Source organism: Ascaphus truei, chromosome 1 (assembly GCF_040206685.1).
Source record: "Ascaphus truei isolate aAscTru1 chromosome 1, aAscTru1.hap1, whole genome shotgun sequence".
Taxonomy (NCBI): Eukaryota; Metazoa; Chordata; class Amphibia; order Anura; family Ascaphidae; genus Ascaphus; species Ascaphus truei.
Window position 1 is genome coordinate 165,942,732 of NC_134483.1, and position 19,612 is coordinate 165,962,343.

Here is a 19,612-nt window from a genome sequence, read left to right on the forward strand (position 1 = left end):
GAGTCTCTTGTCTTAGGCCTCGTCCAGGTAGGGAACGGGCACACTGGCTCTCCAACGCTGCGCCCTGCTCAGCAGTGCTTTTTCTGGCCGGCTAGGGGCGCGCGCGTCTGTAGGCGCGGCCCCGTCACAGAGCTGGTTCGCCCTCATTGGGCAAACTGCTCACGGGACGCGCTTGCGAGCAGCAAAATCCATTTTGCTTGCTCGGCGAGCGCTGAGGTGGACCCGCCCGCTCACGCAGGCCACGTGTATTGTCGCCACGTGTCCAGCGTGAGCGTCACCGCCACCCTGGACGAGGCCTTAGGTCGCGCTTATAGTGCCGGCGATGGTGACGTCGCCCAAAAACAAACTCATTGGCGCCGGCGCGTGAGCTTAAAGTAAGCGCAACGGCGAAAAAGCGACAGGGCGACGCGAATTTCTGCAGCCCGAAATATTTGATTTTTCAGGGGCTGAAACAATCAATGGCCCGGTTGGCCTCGCCGCCGCCGCAAAGCGAAATACAACTTTCGCTAGCGGCAACAGCTACGGGTGATGTCACGCGTTTGGTCACGTCGCCCGTCGCGGGCACAATACGCGCGACCTTAGGCTGTGTCCATGCTTCCGCCAATCACACACACCCCTGCTCGCGCTTGCAAAATTCTGCAGGACAGTCTGCGCTCATGCTTGAAGAGTTAGTGACGTCACCGTTCTCACGCATGAGCGCGCTCAGCGGCAGCGTGGACGCTGCCTTACAATTGCAACTGTACAATGACCTTTAAATTACCTCCAACTTCTGGGAATTGAAGGAGGAGAATGGGAGGGGTTTGTCTGCGCCTATGTATTATTTTCTCTAAACAAAAAGGTATTTTTGTACCACTATAAAGCTGACCTGTGTCCTCGAATGCCAATAATATTTACGTTTGGAATGTACGACTCAGTTGTTAGACTTGAACATATTAAGCAACTTCAAACACCTCACGTCCACAAGATACCAGTTTTTCAAGAATATACACAATTATAATAATAAGAGGTCCCACCCCAACCGTATTGATTTGTACATTGGGGTTAGAGGTGGTTGACGATCAATTATTGGAGGTCTCCAGTAAAGTTTTTCGGATGTTATTTTCTGAGTGACATAAAATTGTACATGGAGGGCAGTCTGTGATCCCACAGTGTCACTTTATATTGCAGTATGTCAGTTTTTCATTTGCATACTGTACTGTACACAGGTCGGTATCAAACAATATCAGACATGTCAAAGAAATGCCATTTTTTTTTTTAAACAATGCTGGTGCTACACTTAAAACCGGTTCTTACTAAGTTTTACGCACAGGATAGTTGTATACTGTAAAGTAGCCCATTGGCAGCAGGGAGTGTATCCCCAACAGTCTCCACAGGAAAATCAAATTAAAAGAATTTCTGGAACAAGGTCACCAAGGAGAACTTTTGCAAGGTGAACCTATTAGTGTGGGGTTTTACAAAAAAAACCTTTCTTTTTCATTTTAAGGATTCAAAAAGAAGAAAACAGAATGGAGTTTCAGGGATACACACATAGAAAAGGGGAGAGGGAGCCATGTACAATATACCACATTAAGAAAGGCTGTGTAAAGAATGTAAGGGCTTAGGGCACAGGTGGCTCAATCTGTGGCTCAGTCAAAGTCCTGTGCTGAAGCAGGGAAATCCTCAAAACCCGACCAGTTGGTGGCCCTTGAGGACTAGAGTTGTCCACTCCTGGCTTAGGCTGCGTCCCCGCCAGCGCTGAGCGGGCGGCGCTTGCCGCGTTAACTTACATATATATAAATATGTAAGTTCCCGCTCACGCGGCGCTCGTGCGCGGGCACACACTGACCCACATTCGGCGCTTACCAAAACAAAAAAACTATACTTCCCAGCGCGCTCAGCTGGCCCGCAATGCTGCCTCCCCTTCCCTCCCCTCACCCCGCGCTTGCATAAGGCCTCGGCCATGGTTATTGCTGGCGGGCGGAGGCGCGCTGAGGCTGCGGGAAAACGGGTGCTTTCCCTGGCCTTAGACAGCGCGCCGTCCGGGGGCGTGTCAGCGGGCGGGCCAGTGACATCACGGAGCTGGTTCGCCCTCATTGGGCGAACCGCTCACGTGACCGGCCCTGCACTCCGGCAAGCGCGAAGATTTAAAATTTTCCTAAGACCTACGATTCCATGCGCTTGCGGAAGCGTACACGAGCCCCTACTAAAGCCGCTCTCATTGCGGCTGTAGGGGCTCAGTGCCGAGCGGAAGCGAGCCTCAGCCCGCAAGCACTATCCATGGACGCTGCCTTAATCGGAGGACACCCGGCGCTCATGCTTGGAGCGCTCTCCAAGCATGAGCACGCTCAGCGCCAAAGGGGACTCAGCTTAGGCTGAGTCCCCGCTAGCGCTGAGCGGGCGGCGCTTGCGGCGGTTACTTACATATATAGCTATATGTAAATCCCTGCTCACGCGGTGCACACACGCTCACCCGCGATCGGCGCTTAGGTAAACAAAAAACGATACTTACCCCTGCGCTCAACCACCCGCAATGCCCCCCCTCCCCCGCGCGCATACAAGCAGGACACCCGGTGCTCATGCGCTCCGCGCCAGCGGGGACTCAGCCTTAGGGTGTAGCTCTGAGACACCTTTCCCCTAGAATAATTCCGCAGGGTTTGATATAACTAAATCCATCACAGGTTAGCTATGGGCTATTATTTTTCTCTGGTAGTTGAAACCCAATCATGATACAGCGGGGTTGTGTCTAGACTGCATTGACCTCTTTTTCTCGCATCAAGGCTGCCAAATCTTTTTTTTTTTTTTTAATTTCCGAGACCTTATCGTTTAAAAGAAGAAAAAAAAGGTTTCATTGTTGTCTTTATTAGTTATTTTGTGTGTTGGTTTTAAAGCCTGTGAGGGGGAACTGCTGCTTCCCAAAGCACCCACCCATTTTGTTCCAGTGCCAAAAAATGTGAAAGTGAAACGCAGCCCAGCCTGTCCCTGCTGCTCCCTCCTCCTGCTAATCACTGGAGTTATTTTAAAACTTCTAGCTCGGATAACCCTCTGAAAACAGCACCCAGGAGAGAGGAAAAGGGGGTGGGGGAAGGGAGAGAGAGGGGGAGAGGGGGGAACAGACATGCAGGGATAAACACTGCAGGAAGCAAGGGTTGCACCCACACACAAAAAGAGGAGCAAAGAGAGAAAGGGGAGTGACCAGGGGCGGTGGGATCCCAGGGTCAAATAAATAAGGGTGAGCAGGGGTCAGTGCTTTGGTCCCTCATGCACTGGCTGTGTGATAATATCAGTGCAAGGAGATATTAGGCTGTGTGTTTTCAATCTGATCGGGTTTCTCCTTCTCCCTTGGCTCCCTGCCCTGCTTCCCCCCCCCCCTCTCTCTCTCTCCTCATCTCCAGCCCCCCCATGATGTCTCTCCCTGTGCTGCTCCCTGGCTCCTGCTGCCCCATGGCCGGGTTGTCCTCTTCCATGGGCAATGCAGCCTCCAGTTCTTCCCCCGGGAGGGACCTCTCACATTACCGCCGGCCCCGCAGGACACGCGGGGGTCTGCTGCAGCCCCCTGGTTGCTCGCTGGGTCTGTGCCCCCCGCCTCCTCCTCCCTTGTCCTCCAGGCGCCGGGCGGGGTCCGGGCTGATCCTGCCCGGGAGACCCCTGCTGTCACTGGGCTTGTTGCAGCTCATCTTGGGATGCTGCACGGTGGCTCTAAGCTTTGGGGCTTTGTCACTCAGCAAGTCCCCCCAGATCAGGAGCTCCTGCCCCTTCTGGGCTGGATCCTCGGTGAGTACATGAGCATGTCACCTGCTGCACCCTCCTCACAGAGGGAGACCACATGGTGTGTTGGCTCTCACACACCCCTGTCCCCATACACTGGGTGGCTGAGCCTACACACACATGTGGGATTAGTAAGAGGGGGATCCTGATTCCTGACGTGCAAGGTGGTGAATGTGATGCTATTCCGTGTGTTACTAAAGTATGTGTGATAACAACTGATGTGTGTCTGGTACTGTATGAATGTGTGTAACTAGAGAGATTGTGACTAGTACATGTGGTGTGTGTGTGTGTGTGTGTGTGTATGTGTGGGTGTCTGGTATTGTATGAATGTGTATAACTGTAGAGAGATTGTGACTAGTACATGGGTGTGTGTGATTGTTGTGGCTCTGTGTGTTACATTGTGTGATTGTGTAACTGATTTGAGTGTTTCTAATCTTGTGTGAGGTATGTATGTGCGACTCGTGTGTAACTGATGTGAGTGTGTGATTGAGGTGTATGACAGACAGATCATGTCTTTAGGCAGACTTGTCACCTCACAGATTTTTACCTGCACTTGTTATACTTCAGTGGACACTCACTGATGAAAATGACTTTTCATTTCCATATCATTTTTTGGTCCAGAGCTCCCAAACCTCACTAAATTTAATCCATCTCTGGCTCACCTTGGAGAAACTGATCTCTCTCTTCTTTTTTTTTTTTTTTTTTTTTTTTTTTTTTAATAGCAAGTGATGTGTATCAGAGGGTGATGAGGGAGAAAGTGTGTGTGTGTGTGTGTGTGTTAAGGACAATACTGTACACTCAAAAGCTATAGATTAACTGATGGATGTAAGAAGATGCTATTTGAAGTGTGGGGGGGGGGGGGGGGGGAGACTGATGTGTGTAACAGGGAAATTGTGACATTGAAGAAATTATACTTTTCAAATCCAATTGTGTGTAAAGGGGTGACCCTGATTTTAAGTCCTTCCCTGACGAATTTAATCCAATTTGGCAGGAAAAGGTTTAATAAACATGATGGACTTAATTGATGCTAAATATATTTTTCTATTAGCACCTGCCTTCAAAAAAAATTCTCTGTCAAGTCTTCAATTTCTAAGAAATATTCTCATGAACTAGTGTTTTTATAGACCTCTAAATACTGACACCCTTGTAAATAGAAAGCCCTGTAACATTTTTACCTCATTTAGTATCTTTCTATAACCAGTTCCTAGCCAAACCAATACATAGACAGTCCCTATATGTATAATTTTATGTATGAAAAGAAGATTGTGGGCGCTGATGGATACTATCTACAATCTTGTGGTGGTTTAACGTGTGTGTGTGTGACACACACACACACACACACACACACCATTGGAAATAGCATTTTATTTTAACACCATGGAGTAAATTTATGTTGCCATAATACATCCCTACAGGAAATCCAAATAGATTGGATTGTGTTTCTCTATTCCCCTGTGATCAGGGAAGAGGGTTCATTAAATCCCTAACAGACATAACGTGGAGACAAATTTTCTTCTTGGGGCCTCATGCAGAGAGCAGCGCTATTAACAATCTCGCTAAAAACAGCCGAAAATGGCGAGGTATGAAAAAAGCGCCATTTTTTTTTCTATTTATAAATCTCGCCGCGCGTCTGGCGAGAACCTACATCTCGCCAGTCTGAAAAATATCCAAATTCAGAAAGGCGCGCTCGCCATCTAGCGGCTGTTTTTGGCGCGATTTTCGTCAATTTTCTCCGCCAACTAAAGTTGGCAAGAAGCAGGAGCTCGCCGGCTATAGGGAGAAAAAAAAAATGCGCGATTTTTTTTTCTCCCTTTCAGCTGCGCGCATCTCCTCATTTACAATTCTCCACATGCAGTAATGCTAAAAAATAGCGGATTTCGCCCATTTCTGCATATGGAGAATAAAACTCTCCATTAAAGCTACTTTTTCTTAAACTCTCCAATTTATTCTAGCGCTGCTCTCTGCATAGACCCCTTGGTCTCTTATTGTGGTCCATAGTGCCTAATGCATCAAGCATAATCAATTGAAAAAACTCTGATTGGGAATATATTAATTGATTGTCATTATACTGCATTAATTAGTGTGTGTAAAAATAAAATTGTTTGCTTTGATTATTATATATGTTTTTATTAAGTGTTGAATATAATTAGGGTTCAGGATTCAAGCTTGAACAAGGTTTTAGGTATACTAAACTTATAGTTTGGTATTTGTTGTAATTATTATTCGTATAATCGTTAAATTAAATCTTAAATAATTTTTTTTATTACTTTAAACTGCATTTTTATTTTAGGAACCTGGGTACCATTTAACCGCCTAACAATTTAGGGTATAGTATTTCTTAGATTTTTTGCGCTAGGGTATTTTTTCCCTCTAATAATGATATATATATCTCTTAAATGGGCTCCATGTGAATGATATTCCAGGCAAATGGTGACACATTGTGTGCTCATTTGCATGTCATTTCCCAGAATCCCTTGCTGCAGTGGGAGCACTGTATGCGAGGTGATGATGGTGAAAGGCAGGGTTGCAGACCTGTCGAAGACATGTGAATGTGCTCACAAGTGATATTCTTTATTGGCTATATGCTAAAGGTGGAGGTTTTCTGTCGCCTTTTTCACCCACCATAATTTAAAACGTGTGTGTGTGTGTGTGTGTGTGTATATATATCTATATCTAGCGCATGGGGCGGAACTAGTCACTGGTGGGCCCAAGTTCAAACAATGATTAAAAAAACTCCTAACTGTGGAGCAGGTGTGTTGGCAACGACGGAGGAAGCCCACCCCGGAGATGATTGACTTCAAGTGGGGCCTAACTTCTGTGTTAGGATCACCTGGGTGGGCTCCCTCTGCCGGGTAAGCCCCGTACCACAGGTAAGTCCTGGGGAAGGGGTGTGAAAAGAGGGGGTGCTAGAACATTGTTCCGGAGCATGGTGGATGGGTCTTTATGGTGGTGGGCCCTGGTGCAGCTGAACTGGCTTCTCATATGGCAATTCTGCCATTGTATAGTGCCAACAATGTACGCAGTGCGTCATAAAGTTACAATACAAGGTAAATAATTTCCAAAACAGTGGGGTAAATTAAAACGTAAGGCAACGGGAGACCATCTGCAGTAGGTGGTATTTGTTGTGCCTTTTGGCGTTGGGCTGTTGGGAGTACGTATCAAGTTACTAAACACATTTAACATTTTTACAATATTAAACGAGATGTTTTGACTGCTCTCACTTTATTGAAAATTTATTGTATGTACCTACACGGCACTGATGCTGTAATACAGTGATATAAGTAAAGTCTGTAGGGCTCTTCAACTGGTAGCCAAACACAAAAAGAGGACTTTGGAATGGCCCTTGGGCGCTCTGCTCATGCTAATTTCATTGTGGTTTCTCAGGCTGCTAAGTACACATTTTCACTCTAACATTCACTTGCCAGATAAAGTAATGTAAATATATATGGTACATACTGTATGTTTATAAATGGTTGCACATTCTTGAAGTATATGAAGTTTTCAGTCTTTAAATGTCTCCAAAATTACATTTATAATACTACTGTGGGCCTTTTACACATATTTATTTTGGATCCGTCTCTAAGTTTCTCAACATACCACTTAGATTGTAAGCTCTCCGGGGGAAGGGATTTCCTTTCCTATTGTCTGATTTTGCTTGTTGTACTTATTGTATTATAATTCCCTGTATTGTATTGTAAAGCGCTGAGTACAGCTGTGGGCGCTATTCCGCTATATAAATAAAGATATACATACATACGATACATCTGTCCCCTTTGGAAAGATGGTTTAAGAGCCCTGCTGTAGGGTCCTGCAGTATGTATAACAGTGTGATTCAAGTGGAATACAGACAAGTGTTATGTGTAAGAGGTTATTTTTGTTCAATATGCCATGCATCTGTCTTGCCAGTGTTGGAGATGAGATCTGCTTCAATCAAATGAATGTGATAAAACTATGCTCCACATCAGAGAAGCCACATCACAGTATATTAAATAAAGGCCTATGAGGGCACGGTGGGTGAAAGTAATGGAAATAAGCAGGGCACCCTCTCTATAAGGGTGCTCTGAGAGGGATGTAGATGGAATTTAGAAGATGAAGGCAGAGTCTGAACTTGCTCACTGAGGGTTAAGAGAGAGAATATATTTTCGCTGCTTGTTGCTGCCCTAATAATTTACTTATTTAACTTTTTTTTTAATTATTTTTATTTATTTTTTATGTCTGTCTCTTCAAGTATATTTTACATTTGGAGCAATATTTTTTTTTATTTTTATTTTTTGCTGGGATTTGTAAATGTTCTGTAATGCAGGCTTTACAATTTCTTTTGCAGTCTTTCCTCGGTTAAAATCAGGAGCCTCTAACCAAGCCTTTATCACAGCAGTATATAGCCGTTCAGCAGGGACTTCTAAGAAAATTGCAGGGCTCGGTGTAGGACAATGGTGTGGGGCTTTTTACCTTTTCCTTTGCCATCTCTTCCTGTCAGTGTCCCTCATCATGGCACCACCATGGCAAATGGCGTCAAATTGCCATGACAATGCAATGCCATGATGAGACCTTGCAGGAAGAGAAGGAGAAGGTAAGAGAGTTACAGGGGCCCCGTGCTCTTCCCCGGCAATCAGTTTAATTGTTGTGGGGAAGATCGCGAGGCCTCTGTAACCGCGGGGGCTCGGTGCAGTGGCACCAACGGCACCACCATCAATCCCGCCTTGACGTTCAGTATGTTACATAGTTACAGAGGAGATGATGTTGAAAACAAGACATACTGTACATACATCACATTCAACCTATGTTAAATGTAGATGACAAATACTTAACATACATTTGTATTTACAGTATATTGATCCAGAGGAAGGCAAACACAAATCCCCAGTGAAACATTATACAATGAGAAACGCACAATCACAGCAAGCTCGAACACCAGACACCAGAGCTTGCTGAGATTTGTGTGTTTATTAATTTTCAACTGGTATCAGTTGGTTGGGGGTTAGTGACCCCTCCTCCCAGGGTTTAAGCCCACCCCACTTTTAAAGAAGCATTTTTTTTCATGTACATATGCAGGACAAAACACACTGAGGCCATTCTCTATCCAGCAGCGGTAACTAAGCATTGTCACAGGTAGTGTTAGGACCTGCAGAGTGGTCATGCCGTGATGTGGCTGCAGGCTTGTAACGCTTTGGCCATAGGGTTTAACTGAATTTCCCTTACTCATGAGAATACTAACACTGAAGTATTTAACTATGTATTTTATCACATGTACTATTGGGTATCTTTATCTCTTGTTGTATTATTCTATGATGTCTTCTCATAAAGGAGAAAAAATAAATTAATTCATTACTCCAGTAATGGCAATCAGATTACTCCCTGGATCAACATCCTTCCCATGTTTACTTATTTGGTATATTGTGCTTTTCCATTTCAGGTTTGTGGGCCTAACTATGCTCGGGTATCATATCTTAATTTACGAGACAGTCCGTAAACACATCATTGAGATACATGACTGCTTTCTTTTGTGTTGCAGTGTTAGAAGTGGAACTGTTGCTTTTAAAGCAACAATCTCATCTTCGGTAGAATAGGAGACTGATGGAGCGACAGTAGAAATTGCCACATGAGTAGCTACTGATGACATATCTAGTTCCCTTTGACACTCATGGCTGGTGGTACAGGAGCAAGATAGACCGTTATCCGAAGCTTTGTATCTCCCGTTGTCTGTACAGTGATTGCTGGGAAGTGTTGATGTTCTGGACATTACTTGGACTTGTATCTGAAAATAACTGACAAGGTTGTACAGCTGCTTGAAATGAAGATAAAAACGAGCACACTACAGTTTATGATGCAATAAACAACTCCTACTGTTTCTGGGAAGTATGAGAATATAAGGGTCAACCTCCCTATTTATTACAGCCAGTATTACGAGGAAAATGTTGTGCTGGTTATAAGACGGCACCAGTGTCTAATACAAGGGAATAGTTTCACTTTTCATGGTGCAAACTTGTGACAGCTGTATAGGGGCAGGTCCTTCTAGGACCAAAGTAAACCAATGGCATGCTTATTAGGCATAGTCTAGGTCAGGGGTGCGCAAGCTGGGGGGCGCGAGATTGTCTTTTGGGGGTCGCTGTGGTTACAGAGGTCCCGCGCTCTCCCCCAAGGCATTTAAAGTTAAATGCCGGGGGACCTCGCATAGCCTCTAACTAACGTAGCTTGGCTTCCAGCGATGCGTCGTCATGGTAACCCGGCGGTAAATGATGCCGCGGGGTCACGTGACACCGGAGCAGAAGGGGGGGCGCGAGCAGAGGAGGAGAGCAGGCAGGGGGGCGCAGGGGGAAAACATTGCCCAACCCTGGTCTAGGTGATTGTGGGTTTAATACTCTGCCTGATATGTATCTTTAAATATTTGTTACATTTTTATTGTTTATATAACAAAATAGTTGTGAGGTTTATAATAATCTTTCATCTCTGTTGCAATAAGTGTTTTTGGATCTTAAGATCCAAAGGTAAATGGGTAGGGTCTTCTTCTGGTCTTTGTAAATTAATTTTGTCCCACTAATTAACCAAACAGATAATATTGTAGGTCATTATGTCTTTGACAAGCATAAACTTTAAGGCCCTGGAGAAAATAAAAACACCCTTATTAACGTATAGTATGAAAGGCATTCCCTCCTAGGGCTAAATAAAAGATTATTGGGTTAAATGTAGGTGCTTGACACCAATTTTAAACAAATCAGAGAGGGGGCAATTCTATATTGTCCAAAGTTAGCGGTCCGACCGTTCGACTGAAAAATCCCCATTGACGTTATGGCGGCTTCGGATAATATAGAATCTACCTGCTGCAGATTCTATTTTTTGGGACCCCCTGTTTTTTTTAACATAGATGGAAGCAAGGGGTCTCTGGAGCTGAACCGCGCTCATTTCAGCTCAGAGGAGTCCTGGTTCCTGAGATACTTACAGAGGAAGGTTCCGCCAGTACTATCGCCCGCGGGAGAAACAAAATGGCGGTTTTCTATTGATTAAATTAGCGTAGTTCAGCTCTGGGTATGACCTACATCCAATCTATATTAAGAAACGAAACTGGGAGCAAGGTGGGGAATGCTCCTTTAGGGTCTCCGTAGTAACCAAATGCTTTGTGGTGTTTTTACAATCTTTACCTAATCTCGTTAGTGGTAAAACCAATGTAACCCTCTTTCCTGCTGACATAGAAAGGCTACTAATGCTGTATATACCTGTTGGCTCAGCGAGATCTGAGCCTCCGCGAACTGGGAGCCTGGGGTAACAATAAGTACTTTGGCAGCGCCTCCACTTGCCCAGGATACCCCAATAAGTGAGATGCCCCTGGACAAGAATAACAAGGACAATCCACAACTTTGTAACCTTTTACTATAGGAGTGTAGAGCATATAGTTATAGTTATATATGTGAAACAGAGGTCTGACAGTGCATAGCATATACCTGGCAACGATAAAGTACACACACACAATATATTTGTCCTTCAATAGGACTCTATCCACACTCCACCAGCTCCAGCAGCCGGTAACTGTACTTCGAAAAGGATCCGCCGATCCAGCGTGGTCTCTCACGAGTCTTTACTTGGATCCAATAGCTTGATCCCAAACTACCGATCGCCAGGTAGCGCAGGAAGATACTGTGTCCCTGTCTACTAATATCAATAAAGGGTATGCTGTTCCTATCTATGGCTGTTCCCTGCAGTACCACAAGCTGGTGGTGACTCTGGGCCTGTACTGGGGCCTAGAGGGAATTCCTGGCCTATGCAGAGGGTCATTGACCCCCTGCAATGCACACCTCCTCTCCCCTTGCTCTCCCAGGACACTCTGGCTAGCGTGGTCTCTGCTGCACGCTTCCCCTTCCTGCCTGTCAGCAATACTCACACCCTATTGGCTGCTGAGCCCCCTCTGACCCTACTGAGACTCATGGTGAAGTGTAGTCCCAGCTCAGAGCCTCCTATCTATTGGCCAGCCGTTCGCACACTTACACTGCGCATGCGCGACCTACCAGGGATGCCCCGTCGCACATCTACTCTGCGCATGCGCCAAGATACATCATTGCGGCACCCTGTTTTTGTCGGGCCGCTGCGGGGCCTCCGAAGTACTGGAGCGTTCCCTGCTCGGCCCCCACCTTCCAGACCTGCCGGCGGTCTGCCGCTTGGCTCAGGCGACACCCCCGATACCCCTGGCAGCGCAGGTAACAAGGGGACCAGGAGAACCCCATTACACCAGTAAACTGTTTTACGTTGAGATAACTTGTTCATTCAGACACACAGGAAGGGACACAGAATGACACATGGCGGGGTGACCCGTAATGACACACCAGAGGCACACAGAGGGGGACATAGAATGACACACACAGTGGGGGGAACCTGTCTCTGTAGCTAAGATATCGGACGCCTAGAGAGCAGGAGATGTTATCATGCAGAGCTGAGTGGGAGATATGAGAGAAGAGGAGGTGAACTTCCAGCTGTCATATAGACGTTTCATTAACACGTTCACTCTAAGGGGCAATCCCTCGTACTTTTAAATAGCACATTTCCTGGACCCTGACCACTTTTTTTCTTTTTTTTTTCTTTAATGGCTTCTCCTGTCCACACGCTTGAGATTTTTAGATAACATAAACAAGTCTCTGTCATAACAACTGTTTTGCTGCCTAACTTCTCACACACATTTGTGGAGGGAGGGGCGGGGGGCACTGGCAGGTCCTCGAGATTCTGATTACACCCGGCAGCCCTAGAGAGGAGGCAGGAAGGGTAAAAACCCCGATCTACCCCTAGCACCCTCACTTTTCTGCGCTTGGCGTGTATTGGAAGCAGCTCCTGCACAAAGTGGCCGCCTCCTCCCACTTGCTGCACAGGGTGAAGCTCTGGAGAAAAGAAAAAATTTTTTATTTAGTGCAAAAGTCGGCATCAGATTTATGAGTAAAAAATAAATCCTATTGCTTTCAGTGGCATCTCTTTACTCTGAATGTTTAAGGACCTATTTTCATTTAAGCGGGAATCCACGCTGCTTGCCTTTTTTTTTTTTTTTTTTTAGAAATCTACTTTACGAGATCGAGCTCTACTTGCCCTTTCCAAAGCTGTTTTTATTTTTAAAATCATAACCACGTTATGATTCTTCGTACAAGAGATATAAGCTTTCGACATATTAGGAGTTCGGGAGGTTCAAATTAAGTTTCCCAGAGCCCAGTGCAGTCCGAAGGTTACCATGGTAACCTCTGGAGCTAAAGATGTTTATGTTTTTATTTTAACACTAGAAAACGATAATGAGATGTATTATATTCTGTGTGTGCAATAGGAGGAGTTAGGGAGGAGTTACATGATGCACAGGTTATAATGATATGTATTATATTCTGTGTGTACAATAGGAGGAGTTAGGGAGGAGTTACACGATGCACAGGTTATAATGAGATGTATTATATTCTGTGTGTACAATAGGAGGAGTTAGGGAGGAGTTACATGATGCACAGATTATAAAGAGATGTATTATATTCTGTGTGTACAATAGGAGGAGTTAGGGAGGAGTTACATGATGCACAGATTATAAAGAGATGTAATGTATTCTGTATGTACAATAGGAGGAGTTACATGATGCACAGGTTATAATGAGATGTATTATATTCTGTGTGTACAATAGGAGGAGTTAGGGAGGAGTTACATGATGCACAGGTTATAATGAGATGTATTATATTCTGTGTGTACAATAGGAGGAGATAGGGAGGAGTTACATGATGCACAGGTTATAATGAGATGTATTATATTCTGTGTGTACAATAGGAGGAGTTAGGGAGGAGTTACATGATGCACAGATTATAATAAAATGTATTATATTCTGTGTGTACAATAGGAGGAGTTAGGGAGGAGTTACATGATGCACAGGTTATAATGTGATGTATTATATTCTGTGTGTACAATAGGAGGAGTTAGGGAGGAGTTACATGATGCACAGATTATAATGTGATTTATTATATTCTGTGTGTACAATAGGATGAGTTAGGGAGGAGTTACATGATGCACAGATTATAATGAGATGTATTATATTCTGTGTGTACAATAGGATGAGTTAGGGAGGAGTTACATGATGCACAGATTATAATGAGATGTATTATATTCTGTGTGTACAATAGGAGGAGTTAGGGAGGAGTTACATGATGCACAGATTATAATGAGATGTATTATATTCTGTGTGTACAATAGGAGGAGTTAGGGATGAGTTACATGATGCTCAGGTTATAATGAGATGTATTATATTCCGTGTGTACAATAGGAGGAGTTAGGGAGGAGTTACATGATGCACAGATTATGATGTAGCAAACTCTGCATCTGCGTCACTTTTGTATCTTGTATTTGTGTCAAAACAACAAGGTCTGGTGATGTAACATTTTCTGACCAACAATTTGTCAGATATAAGAAACACTGATACATTTGACCCACACGTGAGCATAAATTGGAGAAATGCATCAAAACAAGCTCTTATTTGCACTTTCTTTTACTTTGATAAGAGTTAAACTCCTATACTGTAGTCTTCTGGGGGGTGGGGGAGGGGGGGTGCTGCTTTAAACATATTGATTATTTGAATACGATAGTTATGTAAACATCTCACAAGTCAGCCGTAAATCAGCGCAGAAATGCTGAGTTTGTGGCAGTGCTGATCTACATTACCTGTCAGTCCTTAACCATGTCTGTGTGTCTTTTGCTGCTGCAAATACTTTGTATAGTTTATTGTTTTTACATGTAATCAATAAATATTGGGATTCTCATAGTAAGCTTTATGCTTTTGTCTTTATTGCAGGTCATTCTATCAGGTATAATAGGATTAACAACATGGAAGAGGCCAATGGTTCTCCTAGTAAGTAAAACTATATACATTATGATAATTATCACTGCTTCTTTTTCTTACATAGCTGCAAGGTAAACTGTAGGTAGATGTGTCTGAGATATTATCTTTTATAACGGCAATAAAAGAGCCCGTCCTTTGCCAGCCATCACACTAGTTTGCAATGTATTTGTTGAAGAACTTATTCCTGAACCTTTATCAAGACCAATTAATAAATGTACTGTTTCTTCTATGTCCTCCTTGGCAGCCAAACACGAATTCACAGCTGGTAGGACAAGCTTTTCTTGTGACCCCCTATATGAGGGGGCGTTATCCGCCTTAGGTCAGTTATTCTTGTCCTACCTAGGAAAGACGTCAGGCAGGTTCCCTGGCGGCTTCATTTATTCGTGTGTATTTTGTTCTGAGGGCCGCGCTGATGCCGCCCTAAACGGAATAGGAGGGGATTTCCTTACCCAGCTTGCCTCGTACGGCCGCTTTCACGCCGCCCTGGGAATGCTATTGCCAGCCTCATACAGCCTTGTTGCAGGCATCTGCCCGTGACCCCGTGGGAGACGCTTCTCTGTTGGGAGGGACACAGCGCTTTGATACCAGCAGATGGCATCATGACAGAGCGGGTTGGTTTTTTTTTGCGCCAAATGTTAGTTCCCCACTAGGGAGGAAACTGGTTCTGGACGCTAGGTATTTAAAAAGCATGCATATTCTCAGTGGTTGACAAATCACCAAAAAATCTACTCGCCACACAAAAAAATCTACTCGCCACCTAGTACCAAACGTGTGCTGCTTGGGCCAATAGTTACTCGCCCGGGGGTTAAATCCACTCGCCCGGGGCGAGCAAATGTATAGGTTTGTCGAACACTGCATATTTTTGCTTATTTATTAATCTTATGTTTTTTTATTGATTTATTTTTAAATAAATCAGTTCTGCAGTATTAGATAATACAGCATTTTTTTCAACTCTTAAAGCTGCAGACCAAGCAACATGCATTTTTAAAAAAAACTTCTAAATGACATTTTTAATGTATTATAATGTAACAAGCGTTTTTGTTTCTATAACGACCATTTACAAAGTCACATCCCCCTTCCTCTCCTGAAACAGGCTCTGGCACACCCCTTTTAGAGCCCTGCCCTCTCTCTCTAGCAGTACACCAATAGTATATAGTGACTGCCTGGTCACATGATCTTCCCCACAGAACTTTGCAACTTTAGTCCTCTTCTGCTGCACTGACAGTCATTTAGTGAACCCCCGAGACGTATGTTCGCCGATTGATTGGCAACTTGGCTAATTCCTTATCGTGTGGTTTTGTATTGATGCACATATTAAAGGGGAAAAAACAAAACATGTTTATTTATTTTTTATTTTTAAGGCAGCTTGGACTGCTGCTGTGTGTTTTTTTTTTTTGTTTTGTTTGTTTTTTAAATAGTTTTTTTAATTGGGTTCATAAACATTAAACAACAACAATACAGAAAAAAACAATTCCAGACTAAGACCAGTAATAACACCAATCTTGAACTTCGTGGACAAACAAAAATTGCTGAATGCTTACAAAGAGTGAGAAGGGATCTTATATGAAGGAAAAAAGATCAGTTTATTTCAGGAGTATTCTATATGTGTGTCCCAGAAGAGGAGGGGATTTGGGAAAGAGTGCACGCTTTTGTTCAAACAACGTACAAAGTTTGCTCTAACATACCCTGCCACAGTAAAGATTGTTGCAGACTCGGACACGAAAATCTTTTATTCAAATGCAGAGGCAGGTGTACGTCGAGAGCAGAGGATCAACAGGCAGAGCTTGAGGTTCCCAGGACAAATCCCCATCTTCCAAAGGCGCAAAGCAAATCACCAGACGGTTGACAACAAACCACAAAAGACTTAATTGTTTATTGAAAAATATGTGTCATGCTGGGGAAAAAAAATAAGAAAGGGGGAAACCTGCTCTGGGCTCATAATGTAAGAATTTGAAGCCATAACACCTGATAAAAAAAAAAAAAAAAGAGAGGGTGCAAGGGAGAAAGCTGACTAGATGGGGGGGGGGGCGCGTGGATGTGCGCCCCCCCCATAAATTTTTTTATAATGTGGTCAAAATGAAATAATACGAGTGAGCATAACTGCAAGGTGATCCCAATCCCCGACATTAAACTGGAGCTAATATCTGAGAACGTCAAGGGGTTGAACAATCCTAGAAAAAGATCTTGTTACCTGAAAAAACAGAAAGCAGATATTGCATTTTGAAAGGAGACTCACCTAGACTCTATGGAAAATGTTAAATGTCGAGAGATTTATTTATAAAATGTTTTTTTTACCAGGAAGTAATACATTGAGAGTTACGTCTCGTTTTGAAGTATGTCCTGGGCATAGAGTTATGATGACAGAAACATGGTGACAAATACATAGTTAGTGTGATTGGTTACGATACTGTATCTTCTCCCCTGCGAGAGGGGAGGGGGGGAGGGAAGCAGGGATAGCTATCTTAATAAATACAAACTTACTGGTAGACTAAAGAATATATTCAATGTAACATACAAGCTGGCCCCACTCATACAGCGGGTTCGGTTCCAGGCTCCGCTCAAAAAGGTGGAAATCACCGAAAAACAGAACATAGCTTTTTTTTTTTGCGCAGAGCGCACCAATGCTATGTTCACTGGCTATATCCCGTCCCTCCTCCCTCCTTCTTCGTCCCAGAATGCAGTATTCTGCACATGCGCGGAGTTGGATGATCCCTTCGGCGCATGCACGGAAACATGGTGGAGTCAGCAAATAGTACCGCTAAGTTAGCGGAACGCCGAAAAGTGGAACGCTGAGAAGCAGGGCCCTACTTATATGTTCCTAATGACCATGATGTGAAATTCTTCCATGACATTACAACAAAAATATTGGGACCTACAAGTGGAAACCTGATTGTGGGAGGAGATGTGAACTCCATACAAGACGCATTGTTAAGATAGGTCAAACACAGGAACTAACACTCCCAGATCCAACACACAAACAAAAAATATGCAACTATAAAGAAACCATGGGGGTTAGTAGACACATGGAGAAATTTAAACCCAATCAAAAGGGACCATACATTTTATTATAATGGCCATAATACGTTCTCTAGGATTTTTACAGGGCTGGCCTTAGGGCAAGGCGGCCGGCCGCTTTGGGCCCCGCGCTCCCTCCTCTCTCTCCTTCCCTCCTGTCGACGCTGGGATCCAACTTTCACCCAACTGGAGGAGGGCGTTTTTTTGTTTGTTTTGTTTATACATGGGGGGGGGGGGGAGGCTGCTGCCAACATGCTGCCTTGGGCACCACAAACCATAAGGCTGGCCCTGTAATACTTATAAGTTTGCATTTATTGGGTAACGTGTCAGATGCTCAAATAGGAAATATCGTCATATCAGATAATGCCGTGGTTAGGATGGATATGAAGAAGGTGCAAATACCTGGATATTTCCTAACTGTGGCAACCAACGAAAATGGTCTTACAAGCAAATGGAAACAATTTAGTGGAACAAATAGGGAACACCGCAAAAACCCTATACTTTTTATTGGGAGACGTCAAAGGGGGGACATATTTCATATGTAGCGAGGTTACAAAAAAGGAATATTGTAGCATATGCGAATGCAAGAACTATCCAAAGAATATGGGAATTTTAAAATACTCCCTTCATAAAGGAAGAATGAAATGTATTTACAAAAACAGATAGCTTGTGAAATGTGGTTAGGAAACGAGGGAAAAAAAAAACAATTAGGGAAGCCCAATATTTCAGATATGGGAACAAAACAAGTAGACTATTAAGTAACCTACTAAAAAATGTAAGCACTCCACTCCTATCACAAAGCTATTAGAAATCAGAACGTGGCATTTCATCCTAAGAAAATAAACAAAACATTTAAACATTTCTATACACATCTAGGAAAATCACATCAGATAAGGCAAAAGAAGAATGAAAAAAAAAATAGATTACCCAAGATATAAAAAAACAAACTGCGCACCAAATGCAGCTTATTATAATAATAAATAAATAATTGTGAACCGTTTACAACCCAAATAAAGTTGTGAATTTAAAAGTGCACTTATAAAGGTTTAAGGGAACACAATGTTGTGTTCCTAAATGTGAAATAAATAAATTGAGAAGAAAATAAGATGCAAAAAACCTTTAACATCCGTGGAGAGTCTGCAGCCTGTCAGAGTGGATGGCTCAACATCACACAGGGAACATGCAAAAAAGAGAAAACACAGCGCACGACTCTCATAGACTATGAGAGTCGTGCGTTGTGTTTTCTCTTTTTTGCATTACCCAAGATAGCATGAGGATATGGAGATTCCTTGTCGGAGAAGGAAGAGACCCAAGCAGATGTGGGTTCCTTTAAGACAGATGCTATAAACTAGCTCATTAAAAATATGAGATTGACAGTGAACATTGAGGACATCAGCAGGGTATCGAACTACCCTATAGCCAGCAATGCGGTGCACGCCTGGGGATCGCTGTCAGTGTCGTTCTCGTGTGACACACTGTAATGCAACAAAAAGTGGGACCCCAAGGAACGGGGCACCAGAATCTCCAAAGAATGAGTGCACTAATAGTACTTGCCAAAAATATCAAAACAATTTCTTAAGACAATAAGGGCTGACGGTAACACACAACTTAAAACTCTAAAACAAATACGTTTCAGAGGATTCAGAGCAATTCTGAATCTAAAAGAAATAAATGCCTTTCTCAACATCTGGCACTTCAAGATGGAGTCCTTGAGGGCAATCATAACAGTGATGGCGCTACCATCGTGATTGGTATGTGCGCTTTCATTGCATTTTATTGTTATGAAGCTGCACGGCATATCGCTGTTGCGCGCGATTTCTGTTTTAATCATGGCCTTAATGTCTATGGTGCCGCTGCTACCCGCAGTCACGCGACCGAGTTGGTTGCGACACTGGAGGATTAACGTGGCAGGGGGTCCCATTCGGAAGCATGAAACCCTGCATGTCAATGGCGCTAGACACTGTCTTCTGCGCCGCGGACTTTCACTTTTATGGCCGTGGGACCGGACAAAGTAAGTCTAGG

General features: G+C 43.8%; 1 protein-coding gene across 2 annotated transcripts in view; it reads left to right on the forward strand.

Annotated features, from left to right (window-relative positions):
- The first annotated feature begins 3,073 nt into the window (after window positions 1-3,073).
- The window catches only part of ENTREP1 (endosomal transmembrane epsin interactor 1), a 76,800-nt gene continuing 60,261 nt past the window's right edge, over window positions 3,074-19,612 (forward strand). The window contains exons 1-2 of one of the 2 annotated variants that reach the window (XM_075597724.1): window positions 3,074-3,750; window positions 14,528-14,584. In XM_075597724.1, coding sequence (XP_075453839.1) covers window positions 3,379-3,750; window positions 14,528-14,584 — 429 coding nt within the window. In that variant the 5' untranslated portion in view covers window positions 3,074-3,378. The remainder of the gene's footprint in view (window positions 3,751-14,527; window positions 14,585-19,612) is intronic. The other variant, XM_075597714.1, reaches the window with a different exon arrangement.